Raw genomic sequence first — 23,762 nt, 5'->3', positions numbered from 1 at the left:
TGGTGCGGGGTTGCACCAATTCGCTACGCTACCCTACGCCTTACATGTAGGACCTTTCCAACCCATTTGTCACTTCATCTTTTCACATTTCATGCAGCATGTTTTGTTTCTGTTTTCGTTTTGTAAAAACAAAAAACGAGCCAAGTGGCGAGGATGCGATTGGCGAAAGGAGCCGCCGTTCCCGCTTCACTCGCCTGCACAATTGGGAGTAACACGTATGAAAGGCAACACAAAAGGGGGGGTGTTGACAAAGGGGGCCATCGTCATGCCGGTGTGGCGATGCACACACATGTTCGCTTCTACACATGTTCGCTGCTACACGCGTGGGCGACGGCCTTTAGAAGTCGCTGTTGAGGCAAAAGACCTGGTCCTTTCTCTGCGCCATGACGCCCGATTTCTGATAATCGGCCACCCGCTTTTCGAAAAAGTTGGTTTTGCCCTGCAAAGATATGAGGTCCATCCAGTTGAATGGATTCTTTGCATGAAAAATTTTCGAAGACCCCAGACACTCCAACAGTCTGTCCGCCACGAATTCAATGTACTGCGACATGAGCCTTGAGTTCATTCCAATCAAATCACAAGGCAAAGATTCGCAAATAAAAGAGCGCTCCACCTCTACGGCCTCTTTGACAATATTCTGAACCACATGTTCAGGCAGCTTATTTTCGAGCAGGCTATAAATGAGGCAATTAAAATCTGTGTGCAATCCTTCATCTCGACTAATTAACTCATTACTGAAAGTCAGGCCATGCAACTTGTTTTGTTTCTTAAACCAAAAGATAGCACAGAAGCTTCCACTAAATAAAATGCCCTCGACACAAGCATTTGCTACTATCCTTTCTGCAAAGGAGTTTGTATCGTTGATCCATTTGGCTGCCCACAACGCTTTGTTCTTCACAGCTGGAATATTTTCAATAGCATGAAACAAATTCATTCTCTCCTTCTCGTCCTTTATGTAGTTGTCAATTAATAAGCTGTACGTCTCCGAGTGAATATTTTCAACTGCTATTTGGAAGGAGTAAAATTTCTTTGCTTCCGTTATTTGCACTTGGCGTAAAAATTTGCTCGCTAAATTTTCCAATACAATTCCATCACTGGCTGCAAAAAAAGCCAACACATGTTTAATAAAATGTTTTTCATTTTCATTTAATTTTTCGAAATCTTTTAAATCGCTAGACAAGTCAATTTCCTCAGCTGTCCAGAAGGACGCTTCCGCTTTTTTATAAAAATCCCACACGTCTGGGTACAAAATGGGGTACAATGTAAATCGGTCTGTCTCTTTGCACAGGATCTTCTCATGAGCCTCTTTGCTTTTTTGCAAATCGCTAAATTCTTTTTCCTTTTTTGAAAAAAGCGGGATTTTCGAAATGTTCAGCACGTCCGCCATTTGTACAAATTTCACTGGGAAGAAGGGGGGGGGGAAAAAAAAAAAAAAAAAAAAAAAAAAGGGATACACCCAAAGGGAGTAACACCTCAACTCAGTAAGAGGCGGGAAGTAACACACACCACCGTATGCAAACACACGGCCGTGGGAATGGATCACCAAATTGCCAAGCGAACAAAAGGAAGTGGCCGAACAACAAGAGGTATATTACACAAACGCAAGCAGGGCGGGAGTGAAAACAGAAAAAAAAAAAATTGTAATAAAAAAATTATACTTACAAAAAAAAAAAAGGGCACACTTATAATACGCTTGCTACAAAAGTATTTTTTTTTTTTTTTTTTTTTTTTTGCACAAGGATGCTGCACGCGACGTGGAAGCGGGGAAGTTAGAGAATGAGAGTGTGAGAGATTGAGAGAGTGAGAAAATAAGAAGTACAAAAAAAAAAAAAAAAAAAAAATAGTGTTTGCCACGGGGGAAAATATTGCTACAAATTAAAACGAACGCCCAAAGGAACGACAAACGGGTGAAGCAAGTCGTGCCAACGGGCAATCGATGGAACGATAAGCGAAGGACGCAAAAAGAAGGGAACTTTTGGAACATATCCTAACACGATAGGCAAGTCGAAAGCAAGTAATAAATGCAGGAAGGAACGAATTTTTTTTTCTTTTTTTTACCTTCGTTGCGAGAGGAGGAGAATTCTCCTCTGTGCGCCATGTGTATAGTACCAAGGACGCCACATGTACACATTTACATCGTCCGAAATGGTGTGCATGCTTGTTAATAATTGGGGGCCTCCCAGTGGCTGCCCTGCTAATGTACGTAGTGCGTGCATATCTACACACGTTTGCAGTGGGGAAAATAAAAAAAAAATAATACAAGGCCAAATAATGCAAAATGAAGAAATTATTGAACGAAATAAAAATGCGCCTTGCGCATGCATCGTGCGGCGCCCTCAAAAAAAAAGGGAAAAAGCATATGCATATTTGTCTCGGAAACGCGCATTTTGTTTGGCTGTCTGATTGCTTGCATTTCCTTCGGCAGTTATATGTGCTTCCCCAATTCGATGAGGCAAAAATTAGTTTCTCAGGGCACGTGGCATAAAATCGTGAATACACACTGCGCCTTCCCCAGCTTGCGTGTAAATCAACTTGTCCCACATATAACAGTCGTGTCGTAAGACATGCAACGAGGATATTTTGCTAGTGAACTGATGGAGCGCGCTTCACTTCCACAACATTTACCTAACAATGCAATAATTCACCATATCTCCTCCGCTACATTCTCGCAGCAGACATCACCACGTCGACTTAAAAAAAAAAAAAAAAAAAAAAAAAAAACATTCTTCCAAACTGTTCACCTGAACGTACACTTGGACGTGCTAAATTTTGCTCATCTTTCCACCACATTTTTTTTTATGTTCCCTTTTTTACCCATGAGGGGCATGTCCTCTCACAGTGTGAACTAAGGTCATGAACAAAAACGCACAAAGGAAAACCCACGCCCTCGCAGTCACTGCAACGTTGCCTCTCACAGTACAGGATTACACACGAAACGATGATGTTTTTTGACCTCACACATGGGGCATACGCAGATAATGCATACCTACAACAACGAACTGTTTGGCAAAGCTTCCCACCGCTATGGGAAAATGTTACTTTTAACATCAGGGCGCAACTGCCGCGTAAAACCCGCCTCGTCCCGTTGCACACACAAAAAAAGGTCTACTTAGTTCCCTTCACGTGGCAAAAAAAACAGACGCAAATGTCAAGTGCGCCATTACGCTGCGATGAAGTTGAGGCCACTTAACTGAAACCATAATTGAAGTAAAAACTAAGTCGAACCCATATGGTCCCAAGGGAACCAAGTTAAAATGGAAAAAAAAAAGCAAAAAAAAAAAAAAAAAAAAATCAACAGTTCGTAATGCCAACTGCACAATCATATAACTAATGCACAATATATGCAAATGTGATATGCACTAAAAAAAAAAAAAAAAAAAAATTAAATAAGTAACGTCTTGGCATATAGCTATGCATGACGCATGAGAAAATGCGTACCCATACACATGCAGCTGCAAATCAAATCAGCATCACCACTTCAGGCAAGGACGCAACTACGCTCCCATGCACAGAAAGGGGTAACGCGCAGGCATATATACGCATATGCCATAAAAAAAATTTTTAAATTGGGATTCATAAAAAGGGCATCAAAATGGAAGAAACCAAATTATGCAAAATGAAATAATGCCGCAATATTCTAGTGTAGACAAAAAAAAAAATATATATATATATATATATATATATATATATATATATATATATAAGGGGGGAAAAAACTTCCAATTGCTTCATAAAAGAAAACCAACCTGTATATGATATACAGTACGGCTAACAGATGCATGATGTATACACCCGTTAAAAATGAAGAGGCACCCAACTTGGATCCCCCCATGCATATGTCTTAACCTCCCCATCCCTCCCTTCATTCGCACATTTGTGCAAGTGTACATAATGTACATACAAACGCCGCTTCCCTTCACAAATGGCAACCGAACTAAACCTCATAGATTCAGATTTTCCCAATGCACTTCCTGCACAGGGGACAATCGTTGTTCCTCTTCAGCCACCTAAAAATACACTCCTTGTGATAATAATGCAGGTAGTTACAAGGCAAAATACAGATATCATCATCATTTAGGTACTCGATGCAACAGATTGAACACACATAATCGGAGCTCTCAATGTTTATATGAAACGAATTTTCCTCCAAGTTATTTTCATGTACTTTAACAACATTGTCATTTTCCAGTGCATTATTTTTTTTCTTAAAAACTTTCTGCAAGTATTCAAAAACGGCTCCTGATTTGCCGTCTTTATTTGGCTCCCCATTAGCTTCGTCGCTGGTATTTGCAATGTCCCGGTTGTTCTCGTAAATGGAGGGAGGATGTGGATTGGCAATATACCTTACATTTTGGTTACCGCTCGCTGCGTCGTGCCTGTCCTTGTTATTAGATTGAGTACCCCCGCGATGGGAGGACCCTCCTCGACCAGTAACTCCTCCAGCGCGATCATAGAACAGGTGCCTGTCCAGGTTACTCCTCGTACTGCTGTTACCGCTACGGGTTGGCCGGTCATTCGCACTACTGCTAGGGGGACCGTCTCCGTTAGGAGGGCCGCTTCCGCTTACATTCGCACTATTATCCCGCACGCAGGACGTTGTCGTGGAGATGGTGTTCCCACCCGCATTTACATTTGACATGGGCTCCACTGACACAACTTCGTCCCCCTTATTATCACCACCCCGTGCAGCCATCACTGTCCCTCCCTCCCCCGCCGTCGTCGTCATGGCCTCCCTCGTACCACTCACATCCTCTTGTGCCGCCGACACACCCTCCCCGTTCAACTCCCTCCAGTTCGTAAAATAGGCGCTATGAAAACAAGCTTCCTCCTCACAATACTTCCTATAATCCACATATTTCATAATTTTTAATTTCTTCAAAACCTTCTTCGGCGTGGGACTCTTCCTCTTAATAAAAACTAAAACCAAAATTACAATTATAAACAAAATCCTCAAAATTATATATAAAAATATGGGCATAAAATAATATATGATTGCTAAAATGATGGCGAAGGAAAAGGTAGAGCTGATGGGATAATTCTTGTCTTCAAAAAAGTAAATATATGCACACATGGAAAAATACACCAAAACAATAACATGAATTTTGGCCTCCACAGATTTTAACATCTTTGAAACTTCTGCTTGTCTCAATAATACGAAAGACATATATAAATTTAAGCAAAGGTGTAACCCTAGCATGCTTAGTAGCAACCCACAAAAGTAAGTCATTGTCTTCTCCTTCTGAGACATAAAAGGTACATTCATAAAATCGTAGCATAAAATACCCATCAGTAATATTACCATTAATAACAACGTCCCATGTATAAATATTGAACATATGTGAAAATTTCGATACGCTCTGCGGGATAAATTCGTGTCTTCTTCTAACATGAAGCTCCCCGTACTCTCTGCGTTATCCTCGTTTCTGTCATCTGATGAGAAATTTCCTTCATCCAGTGGTGCATCAATCTCCACATTTAACGCGCCACTCTCATTTGGAATAAGCTCACCATTGCTGGTCGCTCCAACATGTGGACGTTCATCATTCACGTGAGTGTTACTACACCCCTCTACACGTGCGTTATTATTAGAGACGTTTTCTACACACGTGGCGTTATTACTAATTGGGGCGTTGGGTTTTGTCTCCGCGTCGATTTCATTTTTAACATTTTTTAACTTATTGGGGATGCTTTCACATTCCGCCTTTTTATCACTGTTCTCCTCTGTTCGAGGATTTTCCTCGCCTGGGTGGTTGATAATCCCTTCGTCCATGTGGGATGCCTCGCCACTGCAGCCTACACACAAAACGCTACTCCCCAACGCCTTTTCTCCAACCGGAGAGTCATTTCCCACCTCTACAGAGTCCTCATCATTGGCCGCACTTTTCATATTCTCCATTAGATGGGGCATATTCTCACCATCCCTGGGGGACACATTTTTGTCATTTTTAACTGCGCACCTGCCTTCTTCCTTCCTTTCTTGTTCTGCTATTGTGACCTCATTTCCTGTACGTTCGCTAATGCTCATTATATGTAGGACGTACAGAGCGCGGCGAATGGACTAAGCTGCTGCTTTCAATTTGGCCCTTCTATGTTTATCCCCCCCCCTTTCCAGTAGCACGTAACTACGTACATATATATATGTATATATTTTTTTTTTTAATTTTGGCTAGCTGACTTGGTGTCCGGGCGGGGGGGGGGAGAGAAGTCCTCTTCGAAAAAAAGAACGAAATGCATGGATTTCTCAAAATTAGGAATATTCTCAAATTGTTAAAATTGTTAACATTATCAAAATTTTCAACAGCTTGAATATTCTCCAAAAAAAAAAAAAAAAAAAAAAAAAAAAAAAAACGATAAATTATAAATTACAACTGATGCAGTTCATTGTACAATTCATCACACCCCAATGCAAAGTGGATGGAACTTCAAAACGATGTTGCTTTTTTTTGGGGGGGAAGAAATACACGCTGATCTATTTTTTGCAAGCGCAATGGTTTTCTTTTTTTTTTTTTTTACACTTCAACGCTGTTTTATCACTGTAACGTTACTTCGTTCGTAGTGCCACGTTGAGTGCTACACCGAACGAGTAGGATGGTGTATCCTCCCACTATATAGTACACTGTGTTTTTAACTGCTTGTTTTATCAATTCTTACACGATTATGTTTGCACCTGTTTGGTATGACGCCGTTTTGCACGTCCCTTTTTACATTCTCTCACCAAGGGCATGACAGACAATTAGCCGAAAGACTTCAATGGGCTTCCTGCTGAGAAAGCGCAGCGCGTCATGCCCCACTTGTAGTGTCTGCGTGCTGTATCGTTATGCACACAAAACAAACGAACACTTGGAGAAGGAAGCACTATGCCCTGGACATAAGTATAAAATTTAAATATTGTTGTACTCTAAGCAAGGATAAAAAAAAAAAAATTTTAATATGGATGCAGCAAAAGCAGTTCGCATAAAAGGGGTGATCATATTTTTTTATAAAAAAATGCCATCTCATGAATTAATTTTTCCAAATTTGCGGAAGAACTGGAAAATTAGTATATAAGCCAATGGGCCGCGAAAACATTTCTCTGTTATGGCGAAGGGGAAAATAGTAAGGTAAGAAAAAAAAAGGAATAAACATGGCAAAAAAGGAAGGCAAAAAAGGAAAGCAAAAAATACAAGCTAAAAAATACAGCTAAAAACACAGCAAAAAAAACACAGAAATTTCTTCATGTAAAAAATTTAAGTATGGGAATATTTCACATGTGTGATGTTTGCATATCGCGCATCAAAACTTTTGCACAACGCGTATCACTTTTTTTGCGTCACGCGGGAGTGTGTCAAAAAGCAAACGAAAGGACGTTAAAAAAGGGTCTTTCATGGAAAACGCGAAAACATCGAGTGATCATTTCACCTCTTACAGACATAAAAAAGGTGTTCTCGTTTTGCCCTATTGAAAAAGGCGAATATGTGTACACGGGAAAATTAGTAAGATGCATATACTAAGGTCTTTTTATCGAAGATCCCTCAAGTTATGAGCTCTGGCCGTTAATTGTTTTGTTTTCCCCGTTTATCGTTCATTTCGTTACACAGTCCCGCATTTGTGAGCTCATTCACTAGTTTAAGCCTGCGTTTCCCCGCTCGCTCACTCTTTCATTTGTTCGTTTTTTTTTTTTTTTTTTTCCTGGGGCAATAGAGTAAGCCCTTAAAGGACCCTAAGCGGGCAATGTTCTTAAGCAGCAAGATAAACTTCGTGTACACATATGATGGAGTACACAAAATTTGTTCAAAAGAGTAAAGTAAAAGTAAAACGAAAAGTAACGGCTTTAATGATTTTATCTATATTTAATATTTCATTGAACTGAGCGTTTCACATGCATGCCCCATGCTCCTTTTGCGAAAGTTCGCCAATTTGGGTCTTTTTTCTCAATTTTTTACAACATTCAAATGGCGCTAATTAAAAATGGCTACAAAGTTTACCTGAACAGTCAGGCGAAAAAGCTAAATAAATTTTTTTTTTCCCCATATTGTTCAGGTAAAAAAGAAAAAAATTGACAAACTGTTTTCCACATTTGCGTTGTTCATAAATCCTCTTTACAGTGGTACAGCTGTCTTCCCCCCTTTGGCCCATTTGCACATATGCCTCCATGCGCATTCGTTAAATGTTCAACGAAAACGTTTTCAAATGACGATGGTGAGAGTTCCCAACTTAATGGAAATTAAAAAAATTCAAATGTAAGCGCGTAAACGTGAAAAAAAAAAAAAAAAATAGATACACAAGACGCACTTGGCTTCGCACACAATCATACATATGTGTGCTATGTGTACAAGACGGAAAAATTTCCTTCCGTGTGCGCGAACAACCATGGACTCCTGCCCGACCAGGTGACGTCGCTAATCTTTGACTCACTCGACAGCTGCCTAATTGGCAGCAAAACAGGGTTGGTTACATAGTCTTGAAAAAATTTCGCATAAAACAAATTCACTACTCCATTTGAACTTAACGAATAAAACAAATTGTACTTTTTGTGAAACTCCACCTTCTTCAAGGAACACTCCTGGAGGTGAAATTTCTTGTACGGGTTGCTCGACAAATCCAAATCAAAAATGAACACATTCCCCTTCTCATCCGAGGATAAAATGTAACTTTCGTTAATGTGTACATCCACACATGTTATATTTTGAATGCCTCTCAGCTTTTTTACAATTCTCTCTTTCTTCGACGAGGCTTTCAAGTTATATATCCTGAAAATGGTGATGGGAAAAAAAAAAAAAAAAGGTTACAACATGCAAATGGGTCAGTATACATACCAAGCTGCATCCTCATGAAACCGCTCTCATCTGACGCATGATTTATATCTCCTGTCTTACGTGATGCCGTTTTGAAATGCTGCCAAGAAATAAGGACTAGAGGGAAAAAACATGGATTGAACAAGGTCTCCCCTCTTCTGATTGTACTTTTTTATCAGTTTGATTGACTTCATTGATTTTAAATGATGCAAATAGCAGTAGTGGTATTGTCCGACTTTTCGTAAGCACGTTACAGAGAGGTAATTTCCTAAAAGGGCAAACGACGTAAAAATGAAGAAACACGTATTGATGTGCGCATTATGAGGGGGGGACAGGGGATGCAACAATATTCCCCTTTTTTGTATTCCCTTCCTTTATTCGTATGCATTATTATTGTTAGCTGTATAGCTATTTTCACTCCGCCGGCTGTACCATTTTTGTTCCACGAGAAGTCCCTTATTTTCCCCTCATGCTGGATTGCGACGCAGTACTTTATCTTCTGCAGTTGGGAAGGGAAAAAAAAAAAAATAAAAATAAAATATATAAAAACAAACGCAAGCGCAAATCGCCACAGTCGCGCTGCTACCCCTGGACGACGAATGCGCCAACCCACATAGCCGCCTTGCACCTACCCGGTCATTCGATTTTATGTGCTTCCACTTCACATCCACATCGGGAGAGTACACGTATTCATCGGAATTTTTAAAATTTTTGTGAAACACACTGAGTAAACCTTTCGTCTTATAATAAGCCATAGTCCTGCTTAATGGTTCGCACTTCCTTCTGGAAAGCGTCTCCTCCGCGTCTTCGTCATTTTTGCCTAATTCTTCCTCCCCATGATCCGCCTCATCGTGGCATTTTTGTTCCACGAGAAGTCCCTTATTTTCCCCTCATGCTGGATTGCGACGCAGTACTTTATCTTCTGCAGTTGGGAAGGGAAAAAAAAAAAATAAAAATAAAATATATAAAAACAAACGCAAGCGCAAATCGCCACAGTCGCGCTGCTACCCCTGGACGACGAATGCGCCAACCCACATAGCCGCCTTGCACCTACCCGGTCATTCGATTTTATGTGCTTCCACTTCACATCCACATCGGGAGAGTACACGTATTCATCGGAATTTTTAAAATTTTTGTGAAACACACTGAGTAAACCTTTCGTCTTATAATAAGCCATAGTCCTGCTTAATGGTTCGCACTTCCTTCTGGAAAGCGTCTCCTCCGCGTCTTCGTCATTTTTGCCTAATTCTTCCTCCCCATGATCCGCCTCATCGTCGTCTCCTTGGTCGCTACCATCCTCATCATCATCCAGGGAACCCTCGAAATCTTCATCGTCCGACAAATCTTCGGCGTCCCCCTCACTGTCACGCTCTTCTCCTGACAACGTGTCGTCACTTCTGCTGTTTTCCTCACCGTCCCCAAAGGAGTTCTTCCTCCGTTTGGCGTCAGTACCATATACTTGCTCGATATTTTCCGCGCCTGACTTGGCTGGCGGAATGAAGTTCTCATAGTGAAACAGCAGAATCATATTGGCGAAGGACACGGCCACGATGTCGTATGCCTTATTGGCCTTTATACGAATATTATCAAAAGTGATTCCTCCGCTTCTTTCCGCGCCTTTCCCCTTGGGCAGGGTCGCCTCATAGTAGTGCGCCAAGTCTATCACGGCAATATTGTATGACGTGAGAATGTCGAATATGTAGAGCTTGCCACACTGAACTACATACACGATATGGCGATCTTCGCTTACGTCAATCTGACTCAGGTATTTATTTCTATCCCCAGTCAGAGTGTCATTCATAATATACTTCACAAATGGATGATGAGGATATGGCTTCAGTGATTGAGTGGAAGGCAATTTGGGGAGTAAATCTTCCTTTTTAATATGAAGTACATTTTTTACAGATCTTGAACAGAGGTATATATCTAAACACCTCTGATATAATTCAAAATATGTTTTTTTATAAAATTCGATATTTCTCACTTTTTCAAAATTTTGAGGAATAAAAGCATCATTATTTTGTTTTAAAATTTTTCTTCTCTCCGCTGAATTGTACATTAACTCAGGGGGAGGATTGTAACTGTATTTATGTCCTGGCAAAATATGTGGCAAATTCATTTCATTTACATTTTTAAAATCATCGTAAATTTTGTGCTTCCACAAATCGTACAATAACTTAAATTCATCATCTTCCTTTTTATATTTCTCCGGATTTTTTTCCTTATCCATTAAATGCAATATTAATTGTTGTATTTTTTTTTTTTCTTCTGCTGATTGTTTGTACTTGCGATTGTCTGGCTCCTTCATTCCCGATTTGTATTCCTCCTTTTCATTTTCGTATACGTAATTTTCCTCGTTCAGAAGTTTGGCCACTTTATTTTGGCGAATACTTCTAATTATTTCGAGGTCCTGGTTGGTCAACTCCACAATTCGGTTGTTTTTTTTATCCTTTATTTTCCTCCATGCGTCTTTGTCTGTCTTTGACTCGAGGAAATCGTCGATGGCATTTTCGTCCGTCTTCTCAATTTTGTTCCCCCAAATGTCGTAGCCTGAGGTCAGCGGGGTGTGGTTAGAAAAAGGGGATGAGAAAATGCGTGCGTCGACATGTCCCTCCACACAACGACACATGTGCATGGAAAGGCCCTCCCCCAACGTGGACATGCCCACATGTGAAAAATGCAAGGGAGGAAACCATCCAGCAAGACTCCTATATCGGGTCTATAACCCCACCAGCCCATCGGCCCAGCGAGCATTTCGCGCCTTACCTAAAATGTCCAGGTCTTCATAATGCTTCAGGTCGAAATTCCCAAGGGTATTCAAATTGTACTCATCGTCACTCTCGTCAATTTCGTCGTCGGCAAAAATATTTTTTCCCGTTGTGGTGTTTTGGCTCCTGACGCTGGAGTTGCACAGGTCGCTTCCCCCAGTGGTGTCCTCGTAGTCGGTACCCCTTTTGCTATTTTTACCTCGCCGTGGTTCTCCTTCATTTGTCAGTTGTCCTTTGCCTCCCTTGTGGCTCTTCTTTTTTGCTGCTTGACGGCCCGACTGTTCGGAATCCTTGTGTGGGGTCATTTTCGCTTCCGTTCCGTTTTCCTTTTTCCCTTCAAATTTATTTTTCCCTTTTTTTTTCCGTTTCATCCCGTCCTTTGTTCCCGCTTCGACCAGCTCTTTCGTCCTCCACTTTTTTTTCTTTTTCTTCTTCTTCTTTCTTATTTTCTCCGCTTGCTCCTCCACGTTTGCCTCCCCATCTGCGTTACATTCTTGCTCCGTATCGAGCAGTCCTCCTTGTTCAGTTTCCGTCTTATTATCACAACTGCTGTTCAGGCTGCTCACAATTTCGTCCCCCTGTTGGTTCTTGCCTCCACCACTGTGACTGTCTGCAGTGGTGCTACCCGTGAGGTAGTCTTTCTCTTCACTCATCTTCGGCGCGGTTGTGAAACAGGGGGCCCAAATGAACCCTTTGCTCGCATCAATATGTGTCTCCCCAATGAGACCTCAAAATAATGTACAAGGGGCAAGCAGGTGAAAAGAAAAAAAAAAACTTTTCCTTCGTTCTGCTCGTTTGTTCAAATTCCCTTGACTGTAGACGATAATCCACAAACTGATATGAACAAATGACACTTTTTAAATTTTCCTATGCAACCAATTGAGGTATGTATTCCCAACAAAGGCACATCATGCAGATCGCCTTGGCTCGCCGAAGAAGTTTTGCCAAACGGCGTCAACCCTTCAAGTGTGGTTTGACGAGGAAAATTTACAACAAGGGAGTATCACCCTTCACAGGAAAAAAGCATCTCATGCGAGGTTTATATACATTACGCGGCTGCATAAAAAACGCTCGCACGAATTTTTCTTTTTTTTTTTTTTATCGCAGAATTGACCGCTTTTATATGAACAATATATGTGGCCCCAATAATAAAATGCGGTCATGGGAGAGTCAAAAACCAACTCAAAAAGAAAAATGATTTATAAAATCGTTATGTGGCATTAACAGAATGAGACCACGTCGCAATATGAAGCAAAGGAAGGACGCACGTATGTCCTGTTCTCCGTATGTGGTGCTACTTATTAAAGCGGCGAAGTCGGAAATTTTTTTTTTTTTTTTTTTTGAGGGGCAAATTTGCGCTGCCTATATATAAACCACGCTGGGAGGGTGTCGTACGAAATTTTCAATTGAGCGCCGCAAACCCAGTTGTACAATCGGGTTTATACGTATACCGACATGTTCGCAAATGAACCATACAGCTCGCGTAAGGAAAAATAATTATTGTGAAGGGGCTGAAGAAAAAACAACTTCAAACAAAATTAAAAAAAAAAAAAATGGAAACTCCGTATATGCGCTCTGCATATAGAACAGGATTTCTTCTAAACATAACATAATTATCCCTTTGAGCAAAATTTTTATTTCCACTTTCTGTGTTATATTATAATAACCATCTTTGCCCTTAGGGAATTTTTTTTTTTGTTTTTTTTCCCATCCACGCACAATCATATATTAGTCCAATAGCCCGTTCATTAGTCAGTTGGCCATAATGTAATTGGTATTACCCCCCTTCCATTTTTTCGCATTTACAATTTTGTAACTTTCGAGGGTTCCCTTTTTCCTTGTCGTCCTTATTAAAGAGGAAAGAAGGAAGAAGACCCGTCAAAGAGGGGGAGAAGCTGACTTGGAGACTACGTAAGTAGAAGCCGACGGGACGCCGCCGCACCCCCCGTGTGATGCCCAAAATGCAGTGAATCCAAATGGCGAAGAGAAGTGACAAAAAGAACACGCCAATTGACAGGCATAAAGTGTTCGTCCGGAATATCAGAGAAAACGATGTAGCCCCCCTGGAGGAAGAATTTAAAAAAATATGTACCAAATATTTCTTCTTTAAAAATAAAAACAACTCCACAAAAAGTGCCATCTGTTCCTTCAAAACAGATCAGGACGCAGCAAATTTTATCCAACATTACCACGACAAAAAAATACAAACGAGCAATATAAAATGTGAATTTGCCTTTAGGAAAAAGTACAATGATAAAAAATTAATTTCTATCACATATAGAAGACAAAAGATTAACCACTTGAACTCCATCCAATTGTACACCAACTGTGATCTGGACACCATAGTTGTGTTAAGCTACTTGAAAAATCTCTTCCTCTTGAATAAACGCTTGTTAATAAAAAGCCTAGATGAAAATAATCAGACCGAGAGGAAGAAGACCTCAAGAGAGCTGGGGTCCCAAGACGAGGATGGGAAAAGCCGTCCCGGGGATAATCACCAGATTGATAAAGACGATGATCATTCAGAAGAAGAAGACACACAAAACAGTGACGGTGATGATGGTGACAAATCTGACCAGCCAAGTGATGCAGATGACGTCCAAGTAATTGTAGAAAAAAAACTCAAAGAGTTTGAAGAAATTGTCCTACATATTGAAAAAACGAATAAAACGCTAGATAAAAAAACGAGGAAAAAATTAACCGCAAAAATGTCAAAAAAAAATAAAGCGCTTAGTAAAAATTGCTTTGTCTACACTGTGGAATTTTTAAATTTAAAATTGGCTGCCCATTTCTACACATTTATTAACAAAAAGAATTTTTTAAATTTCCTCGAAGATAATGTTAAAAATGGGGAAAAAAAAAAAAAAAATAATGTCCTTTTTTTTCATGAACTATCCTACTTCAATAAAAACAACAGGAGAGTCATCGTAAAAAATATTAAACGGACATGCCATGTGGAAAATTTACAAAAGCTTTTCAAACATATAGAAAAGGATCCAGTGATTTATTTTCCCAAGAAAGATAATAAAAAGCAGGGCTACGCCCTCGTTACCTTCTCCAGCTACCAAAACGTGAAGAAGGCGCTTCTGCTGAACAAGTCCAAGGTCTGCGGAAGCACCATCACCATAGAGGAGGACAGAAATCCACGGCTCCTCAAACTGCTCGGCGTGCAGCAGCCCGGTGCTGGGGAGAAAACTCACCAAGAAGGAGGCAACGGAGGGGCAGACAAAGAGGATGATGGGGATAGGAGCAACGAAGAGACGGAAGATGAAGAGCAAAGCGATGAAGAAACGAACGATGGGGAGAGAAGCAGCGACGAGGAAACAAACGATGGGGAGAGAAGCAGCGACGAGGAAACAAACGATGGGGAGAAAAGCAGCGACGAGGAAACAAACGATGGGGAGAAAAGCAGCGATGAAGAAACAAACGATGGAGAGCGACAGGGTGAGCGAACCCGAGAACGCACGAACGACGTAGAGGAAGGAAAAACGCTGTTCATCACAAACATTCCAATGGGGACCACCGACGAAGAAGTGCAGAGCTACGTCGACAAGAACATCAGCAAAAACTATGTCTACATAAGAACATGCAGAAACAACGGCAAAAAAATTTCCGCGTTTGTGAAGCTGAAATACAAAAACGATGCAGACACATTTTTGAAAAAAATTGGGGAGTACGACGAGGGGGAGGAGGATGAAGAAGACCAAAACGAAGGGGAAAATGAAAACGTAATTGACAAATTCTACAACACGAAAAAGAAAAAAAAGGAAAGAATGAAACAGATTCTACTTAAAGATAATAACAGTGGAAAAAATGCCGAAATTTTATTTTTTAAAAATAATTATTTAATGATCAAAAGGGCGGTCAGTAAGGAATCCATAAAAGATAAAAAAAAAATTCCTATAGAGGAAAAAAAAAAAAAAAACACAAAGACAGACTTAACAATAACATCCACCTGGTACAGGACAATGACGTAAACAATGATCACCTGGGAGAAAACATAATCAAAAGAAACAACGACTTAATGGAAAAAAAAAAGCAGCTCTTAAAAAATAAAAACTTCCTGATAAACCCGTGCAGAATTTACGTTCGCAATTATCCTGCATCCTTGGAACAAAATTTGTTCAGGCAACTCATAACGAAATATTTCACACCCCTATTTATGAAAAAGCACAATTTAAAAAAAAAAGAAGCTTTCAAAAAAGCCAATGAAATTATTAAGAAAATGAAAATTATGAAAGATCACACAAAGCAAAAAGAACCAACGCAAAATGAGGAAAAAAATAAAAAATTAAAAGATAAAAAAGGTAGTAACAAAAATGGACAAAATTTGATATGCTTCATCGATATTAACAAACATGAACATGCCAAGCAAATAATTCACTTTCTCCAAAATAGGAATATTTACGAACTCATTAACGAAATAATCTACAAAAAAAAGTTTCAAACCATTCGAAAAAATAAAAACATCATGTATGTCGATTACTGCATTGAAGACATACGAATGGTGCATATCAAAAAATTAAAAGAAGAAAAATTTTTAAATTACATAAGGGAAAAAAATGGAGCGGCAACGAACTCGCTCATCAAAAAGACTATTAAAAAAAAGAAAAACAAACAAAGCAGGGGAAAAAGGCAACGGGAAAAAAGACGCCTTCTAAGAATGCAAAACGAAAACACAAATATCGCTCATGTAATTAAAAACACATCGTCAATCCATGTGCAACAGGCGAATGTGACAACTGGGCAGGAAAAAAACAACGCCCAAACGAATGGCGCACACAAAATCAGCGCAACGAAGAAAAAGTCAAAGTTGAAGGAAAAGCATCTGAACCAGGGTGCCCATTCCAAGGAGCCGAGCAAAAAAAAGAAAGGCGCCTTCCAATCCGGGGAAAAAAAAGAAAATACAAAAAAAAAGACGAGCAAGAAATTAATCAAAAAGGCCGGGAAAAAATCTACAACCAAAAAGGATGATGAAATTGTAAGAAAATGAAAAAAAAATAATAATAAAATAAAACATGTGATATCCCTCGCGCGCATAGGTCTACACTCTACTGTGTAGTCCACTTGTATGTTACCTCGTGTATCATTGCATTTGCACACGCGCTTACCAACTTTCACCTCATTCACTCGCCGCACCTCACCCCCTCTGCAGGAATCAATACAAAAGGACGTTTTGAATTTTCTCAAAAAAAACAAAAAGTAAAAATATGCGACGTGGATTCCACCCCTACTTTTCCGCAGTCATGTCATTGGCTCGGCGCGAGTTTGTTTTCCCCCATTTTAGGAAGTCCAAATATTTTCGCGTAACTTAGGGCCCCTCCTACCTGTAAACATTGGTCAGGAAGTGAATGTCTTCCACGCGTGCATGTTTGCCTTTGCCTTTTGTATTTTGTTTTTTCGTGTTTATTTCTTTTTTTTTTTTTTTTTTCCTTTTTTTGCGTTTTTTTCCACTATTTGTTTTATTACACTTTTAAAAATGTGCCTTTTGTGCTTCTTCAATGTCTTCTTCAAAAGGTCATTTTTTTTTTTTTTCTGCCCTGAACTGATTTATGTTGAACTTCACATTCTGAATTGTGCATAAAAAAAAAGTCATAATTTGCAATCTTTTTTTTTTTCTTTCAAAACGAGTGAATAATGCTAACTAGCCAATGAAAAGACGACACATTTGCCTGAACACGTCAGCAAAACAGGGAGTTATACACGGGTATATACAACTAGCCATTTTGCTATTTTTTTTTTCCTTTCGTTTCTTTGCCAAAAAATGCTTCAGTAGGGAGAAGTCCTTCATGATACTCCTATCGATGCGCATGTTCATGTCGTACAGATGTATCCTTAATTTTTGGACAAAATGCGTTTCGGGAAAAAATGTCCCCCCTCTCATAATACACACTATTGCTTGAAAAAAAAAAAACACAATTCGTACAAACAGTTTAAATAAAAATAAATGTACAGCATGAATACCCCTCCACGGAAACACTCCTCTGCTGGTGATAGTAGCATGTCCGGAAACTCCCAGACGAAATTGTGCACTCCGAGCCGTCGTTGCACAAAATGAAAGTTTTCTCCACGTCGAAAAAGGATCAAATTGCCTCTATTTTTCGTTAAGTACACATTTGACAGAACTACGTCGATGGCTGCCGTGACAGTGTTCATTTTCCTCCCTTGCGTCGTGGCACCATCTTTTGTGTCTCCGTGGTTATCCAGCTTCTCGTTCACCGTGGTCTCATTTTGATCAGCACATTGCTGCCCATTCTGTTGCATACTTTCTTGCACGAGCAAATGGCACCTTTTTATGTAAACATCTATTAATCTCAATACGAGGAGAAATAATTTGGTCACACAAAAAAGAAGCTTCTTCCCTCTATTAGTTACACCCCCACTACTTTTCTTTCCCTTTTTGGAGGGGTCCGAAAAAAAAAAAAAAAACGGCCTTTTTTTTTTCTCTCTCTCTGCTCTTTTTTTCCATTTTCACATGAACCGTGCAGAAAAAAAATTCCCTACTTGGCACCCAATGGACCATTTTGCAAAAACAAATTTTACGTCGTTCAAATGCACGCGTAGCGCATTTTTTTTATATTTTATATCCAGGACGATTTCATTAATACTAAGCTTTTTTGTACTGATAGATAAGGAAAAAACGATGCAGTTATTCCAAACGAAGGTTCTTCCAACTTGCACGGGCTTCTTGAATAGCAGGGCTATTAAGAGAGTTGAAACGAGCACAATTACAGTTGACAAAAAATTACTAGCCATCTCATGGATGAATAGGGGCAAGGCAAATAGCGGCAAAGCTAGGTAAGTGAACTAAACGGGAACATTCGCATGGTGAATGTTTCATTCCGTTTTTGTGTGATTAAAAGCGAACGTGGTAACGACGAAATTACGCCTCTGTTCTGCGTGTCAGTCCAAAACGTGCATAAAGGATGTGCATCACACACGTTACGTCCGTTCGTACGTTCATGGGAAGTTGCCTGGCTGCTGCACTACCAACCACTTCGAACTCGCCTGGGGACACTGTCATCTATTTATGCACACGTTAACCCCCGGATGACGTTGTTTCCATAGGAGTAAACATCCTTCTCGTGTGATGCTTTGAGTCGCAAATTAAATTGAAGGAGCGTGCAACGTAAAGGCGTGTCATTCGCATAGAAAATACACGTACATAGGACAGTATTCCCCATTCTTGTTTTTTCATTTAATGACGTCCTCTTTTTTTTTTTTTTTTTCTTAACATTTTCAGTTAATGTAACAGTGCATGAACAGGTCAGCAAAAAAAAAAAACAAAAAAAAAAATGAATGAAGAAGGTGATTTAAATGTTTTTAAAAAGGACGACGTTCCCGCAAAGTGTAAGCAAGAGAAAAGGAGAGATAATTACACACGTGCTCGTAGATCGATGCCGTTGTGGGATTTACGAGTTTGCATCAATTTGGAATGAGTTCACTATTCAGACTTTTTGTTCCTGTGGCGAGTGGAATTAAAGACCATATGTACGTGCAGCACATACGTAATGGGCGTATTTTTTTTCTTTTCACGGCAGCCATTGAAGGGTGGATTATCATAATCACGAACATCCACGGAGAAGCAAGGGACGACTACATAAAAGAAGTTTTTGAAAAATATGGACAGATAAAGAATTTGCATTTAAACTTGGACAGACGGACGGGTTTTATAAAAGGCTATGCATTTCTTGAATTTGAAAATTTTGTGGATGCGAAAAGGGCCATTGATGGTAAGCATATTGTTCACAACAACGCGCACAACGTATGGCAATGCCTCATTGGACATAACTCATTTCACCACTGTTTGTAGTGTTACGCGCTGAAATTGTGTCCACGTATTGTTCTCATAAACCTCTACTGCAATATGGTTATACGTAAACTCTTTTTTTTTTTTTTTTTTTTTTTTCCAGAAATGGACGGCACAATGTTGCTCAATCAGGAAATTCACGTGGATTGGGCATTCGTGCAGGAAAAAAATAAGAATTGATTTTTTCCTCACCCCCCCCCATATGCAGATATAACTGTGTGAAGTGATTTGCTACGTGTCGCTTCCCACGCGTATAGACACCTGCCCTTGCACAACCTTTTTCCGGATGGACGCAACGAAAAATTTTTTTCGTCTAATGGAAAGCTCTGCATGTAGATGGGAAGCATGTGTAAATTTATTCCCATCACCACCTAGACCTTTTCATATTCGTCGCAAGTCGAATAATCGTAATTGTAACCGTTTGCATATTCCTGAGGGATGAGACGGCCATTAAAAACCGATCTGCATATCCCATAAAACACACTATTCGCTAAAAAAAAAACAGCCTCTTAATTTTTCTTTTGTCTTACAAACCGTTTTGCCATTGGCAAAAGATGTCGTAACAGCACAATGGAATACGTTAAGAGGGCGGGAGAATCCACAAAAAAAAACATATATAAAAAAAAAGACACAGTAAGGAAAAGCTAGTTCGCACAACGTGCAACACACACGAGGCACAAATCAAACACAACTGCGATAGACACAAAAACAAGGGGTAGTTTCGAAGGGGAGTTCAAACAGAGTGGAGGCCAAATTAGGGGGCCTACGAAACGGCCTTCTTCTTCAGCAAAGACGAAATGGCGATGGAAAAGGCCTCGAAGGAAGACAAGGGGTGGCGAAAATCAAGCGTAAAGTAATCCTTTGAGTTTTTCCCAAAAATTAAAAATATTTCCTCTTCATCGTTGTTCACAATTTCAAAATTTTCCTCTTCTTCTTTTTTTTTAAAATTATTTGTGATCACATCAAAGGGGAACTTTTTCCTTAGGACGTGTTTTTTTGCGTCCCCCTCCCCGCTGCATCCGTCTTCATACGGAGAGTGTGGAGGGCGACCATCCTTTCCTCGTCCAGCACATGTGCTAGCCAATTGGGAGTCCCCCTCGAAAGTGTCACCACTGACATACTCAATAACATCGTTTATGGTTTTTCCTACAAAGGAACCCTTGAGCGAGTTCGAAACTACACATTTTTTTAAAATTAATTGCAAATTTTTTGCACTTGCTAATTTAACTCGGCCATAAAAAGGCAACTCGTAAATCTCCTTGTCATCATTCCAAACTGGACATTTATTTTCATAAATAATTTTAACGTCTTTATTAGGCTTGTAAATAGTACACATAAAATGTCTGGGCAATTCGCTTATTATATTTGATTCAAAACTTATCGAAATTATATTTTTTCTTTCAAACGAAGGAAAGAAATTGGCATATTTTTCCTTTATGCCATTGTCATATATTTTAATATTCATGCCTGTAAAATTACAAATTAAAATTCCTAAAAAACCGGAAATGTTAAAAAAAGGGCTATTTTTCCCCCCCACTTTGTAATTCTTTTTAATATTCTTATCGTATTTGTACAGGTATACTTTATTTTCTCCTTTTTTCTTAAACCCCATCAACATTTTTTTCTTCTGATTGCTTTTTAAAATGTAGCAACAGGAGTAGTGATCGCTAAAATTTCGCAGCCTCTGTATTTCGTTTATGACATATCCCTTTGGAATGTTGTTGTAGTAATGAAATTCTTTTTTCGTTTTTGCAATAAATGGGGAGAAAATTTTCTTATCGATTAAATTTTTGTTAAAGTGTAAATTCCCTTTGTTCATGTCTACCTCCGTGATGTTATTAATCATGTTGTATTGGTTATGCGGCTTGAAAATGTTTAGCGCTTCGTAAAAGACTCCATCGTAGTGCCCATCGTAGTTTGCGCAACCATCAACGGGGAGGCAGCTTCCCTGGGAAAGACAACTCTGCTTCTTACTCATCTCCGCATCCGTTTCTCCAATACTCTGTTTTATCACCCTTAAATTATCTTTCATTTCGTTGTATTTTTTCTTTAACTGACTGTCCGCCTTATCGTCCACTACGCTCCAACACTCTGGCAACTCATCACGTTCAAATATGCGTACTAACTTCCAAAAGCAGTATTCGATAATTTCAATATTTTCAATTTTATACCCGCAGTAGGTTAGCATTACGAGGAATTCATTTGGGACCTCCTTGGACAATATCATTTTCTTTAATATATTAAAAAAATAATTCAGTTGGAAAGTGTGCAGGGTGAATAGCAGTTCGATAATGAGGTATGTGTCTCCCTCTCCCACGATACACGACAATATGTGCTTTATATAACTTTTCATTTCTTCCGTTTGTTTCTCACCAAGGGTGCTGCTACATTCTTGAACGTCTTGCACGGGGGGGGGACAGTCCGCCTCATCGATACGATCGACGTAGTCCCCATCCTGATGGACATAACCCGCATCCTCATAGCCGTAATACTCCCCCTGACGACGACACTCCTCATCATGTGTGCCCCATTCCACTACACCACCACTACTATCCCTCACCCGATTGGTGTAATATGGACCATGAGTTTCATCCTCTCCGTCTCGCAAAACAAAATCATCACTCCTCTGCGTGTAGTCGCCGACTCGCTTCGTATAGACACTATCCCCGTTGTCGTAACAGCTGCCCAGATCTGCATAACTCCTAGTGGGGGTCCTTACCCCCATCTTAGTGCGCACCTCCTCATTCAAACCGCTTCCCTCACTTTCGCAATCAATACTTGTGCTATTGTCAGAGGTATACGACCTCCCCTCATTGTGATCTCCTCTTTGGCATTTCTCTACCCCAACCTGTTTCCCTTCCTGCAAGCCAATTTCCCCCCTTTTTTTTTTTTTCTTGTCCTTTTTGAATTTTCCCAAAGACAAGTTATAAAATAGGAGGTAATTCGATTCGTCACAAAATGTGTACTCCGTCTTCTTCAGCTCATAACGTTGCATGAAGTTTATCTTTTCATTTTTTTTTTTTTCCAATACGAATTTCATTAAGTAGTTGTGAAACAAGCTAATCATTTCGATCAGGAGCTGGATGCTCCTCAGACTTATCAAATTTTGATTCGTCGTTATAATTATTTCGTAAAATTTTACCGGTGCTACTTTTCTGCGTCTGGTTGAACACTCTGCGTGCGTGTTGTCTGTTCCTCCGCGCGGCTGCGTATTGTTGGTTGTGCCGCTCCGTTCAGGACAGGGCCACGCCTCACCCTCGTGCTGAGGTTGCTCCGTGTCGTTGTCGTAACGGTCGTAGCTGTCGTAACGATCGAGGTGATGGACACCATCAAACTGCTCCTCACCATTGTGGGAGGAGTCCTGCAAGCGCACACAGTCGCGACGGCTTATCGCACCGTAACTGCCGCTATTCCCCCTCTGCATGACATAACGGTGTATCTTACTTTTCACCCTCTCGATAATGCCAACCCTGCTGCTTACATAATAATAACTGTGCTCATCATAGGGCACTTTTTTTAAAACCCCTTTTAACATGGGCAGGGCGTTCAAAATTTTGGTGCGTACCTTCATGATGGTCGAAATGGTGTAAGTTTCCATCTCGATGTCCTGGCAGTCCTCCGCCACACACGTTGCGCAAGGCTCACATTTTTTATTTCCATTACTAATACCATGTGGAGGATCATCATTGGAGAGAAAATTATTATGAACAATATGGTCAATGTCAGATTTACTCCCAATTTGGTCAACATAAGACTCTACATTTTCAAGCAACTTATTGTAAGCCAAAACATGTCGATCTAGCACACACTCCTTCTGCACATATTCTGTTACAACCAATATAACATATTCACAGTTGTAGCATTTACAAGGTTCTTCCAGATTGAACTTATTCCTCGAAATGAAACCACCAACATTGTGCTCACACCCTTTTATATCATCATGCTTGTTATAAAACTCCTTTTTTATTATGCTCTCCAAATGACGCTGTCTATCTTCCCAGTCCGTCCTGTACACCTCCATTTGTTCTTCTCTCTCTCTGCATCCCCTGCGCCGCACCACACACTTGTCTCTTTCGAAAGGTACTTACCCAAGGGGGGGGCGGTCCAATGAAAAAGAGCAAGAAGTATATCAGCCGGAGGATGAATGTCTAAGGGCGATCAGGTCGACCTCTGTTATGATTATACTTCTCGCTTGTGCGTACACACGATGTGGGTGACCTCAAATAAAGATAACACCTAGTGGAACACTCGTAAGAGAGAAATAAAACAAAAAAAAAAAAAAAAAAAAAAAAAAAAACTACGCTTGGCAAAGTTCACATGACATGCTCGTAGTGCTATCAGTTAATAAGAATAAGTGTAAAGAAATGATGAAAGGACAAACAGCGGGCCCACGTTCCATATTAGCATTGT

At 40.0% G+C, this 23,762-nt stretch overlaps 8 protein-coding genes across 8 annotated transcripts; 2 read left to right on the top strand and 6 right to left on the bottom strand.

Annotated features, from left to right (window-relative positions):
• Positions 1-337: 337 nt before the first annotated feature.
• On the bottom strand, positions 338-2,098 carry AK88_01810 (ribonucleoside-diphosphate reductase small chain; the record flags this gene model as incomplete). Its single annotated transcript, XM_012479445.1, has 2 exons — positions 338-1,401; positions 2,059-2,098. 2 exons carry the CDS (start codon positions 2,096-2,098, stop codon positions 338-340), a joined length of 1,104 nt encoding a protein of 367 aa, XP_012334868.1.
• Positions 2,099-3,949: 1,851 nt separating this feature from the next.
• Positions 3,950-6,025, bottom strand: AK88_01809 (uncharacterized protein; the record flags this gene model as incomplete). Its single annotated transcript, XM_012479444.1, has 1 exon — positions 3,950-6,025. One exon carries the CDS (start codon positions 6,023-6,025, stop codon positions 3,950-3,952), a length of 2,076 nt encoding a protein of 691 aa, XP_012334867.1.
• Positions 6,026-8,302: 2,277 nt separating this feature from the next.
• AK88_01808 (uncharacterized protein) lies at positions 8,303-9,529 on the bottom strand (the record flags this gene model as incomplete). The annotated part of the gene is made up of 4 exons (XM_012479443.1): positions 8,303-8,729; positions 8,856-9,042; positions 9,207-9,273; positions 9,407-9,529. 4 exons carry the CDS (start codon positions 9,527-9,529, stop codon positions 8,303-8,305), a joined length of 804 nt encoding a protein of 267 aa, XP_012334866.1.
• A 65-nt stretch (positions 9,530-9,594) lies between these two features.
• Positions 9,595-12,195, bottom strand: AK88_01807 (uncharacterized protein; the record flags this gene model as incomplete). Its single annotated transcript, XM_012479442.1, has 3 exons — positions 9,595-9,696; positions 9,829-11,324; positions 11,541-12,195. The coding sequence occupies 3 exons, from the start codon at positions 12,193-12,195 to the stop codon at positions 9,595-9,597; spliced, it is 2,253 nt and encodes a 750-aa protein (XP_012334865.1).
• A 1,323-nt stretch (positions 12,196-13,518) lies between these two features.
• On the top strand, positions 13,519-16,748 carry AK88_01806 (uncharacterized protein; the record flags this gene model as incomplete). The annotated part of the gene is made up of 3 exons (XM_012479441.1): positions 13,519-15,405; positions 15,507-16,523; positions 16,698-16,748. 3 exons carry the CDS (start codon positions 13,519-13,521, stop codon positions 16,746-16,748), a joined length of 2,955 nt encoding a protein of 984 aa, XP_012334864.1.
• Positions 16,749-17,186: 438 nt separating this feature from the next.
• AK88_01805 (uncharacterized protein) lies at positions 17,187-18,298 on the bottom strand (the record flags this gene model as incomplete). Its single annotated transcript, XM_012479440.1, has 3 exons — positions 17,187-17,376; positions 17,469-17,938; positions 18,047-18,298. The coding sequence occupies 3 exons, from the start codon at positions 18,296-18,298 to the stop codon at positions 17,187-17,189; spliced, it is 912 nt and encodes a 303-aa protein (XP_012334863.1).
• A 539-nt stretch (positions 18,299-18,837) lies between these two features.
• On the top strand, positions 18,838-19,532 carry AK88_01804 (uncharacterized protein; the record flags this gene model as incomplete). Its single annotated transcript, XM_012479439.1, has 3 exons — positions 18,838-18,892; positions 19,084-19,275; positions 19,456-19,532. 3 exons carry the CDS (start codon positions 18,838-18,840, stop codon positions 19,530-19,532), a joined length of 324 nt encoding a protein of 107 aa, XP_012334862.1.
• A 583-nt stretch (positions 19,533-20,115) lies between these two features.
• On the bottom strand, positions 20,116-23,373 carry AK88_01803 (uncharacterized protein; the record flags this gene model as incomplete). The annotated part of the gene is made up of 1 exon (XM_012479438.1): positions 20,116-23,373. One exon carries the CDS (start codon positions 23,371-23,373, stop codon positions 20,116-20,118), a length of 3,258 nt encoding a protein of 1,085 aa, XP_012334861.1.
• Between the last annotated feature and the right edge of the window lie 389 nt (positions 23,374-23,762).

The sequence above is a fragment of the Plasmodium fragile genome (genome assembly GCF_000956335.1).
Source record: "Plasmodium fragile strain nilgiri unplaced genomic scaffold supercont1.16, whole genome shotgun sequence".
Taxonomy (NCBI): domain Eukaryota; phylum Apicomplexa; class Aconoidasida; order Haemosporida; family Plasmodiidae; genus Plasmodium; species Plasmodium fragile.
Note: the sequence above shows the minus strand (reverse complement) of the source record. Positions and strands in the feature narration are given on the sequence as shown.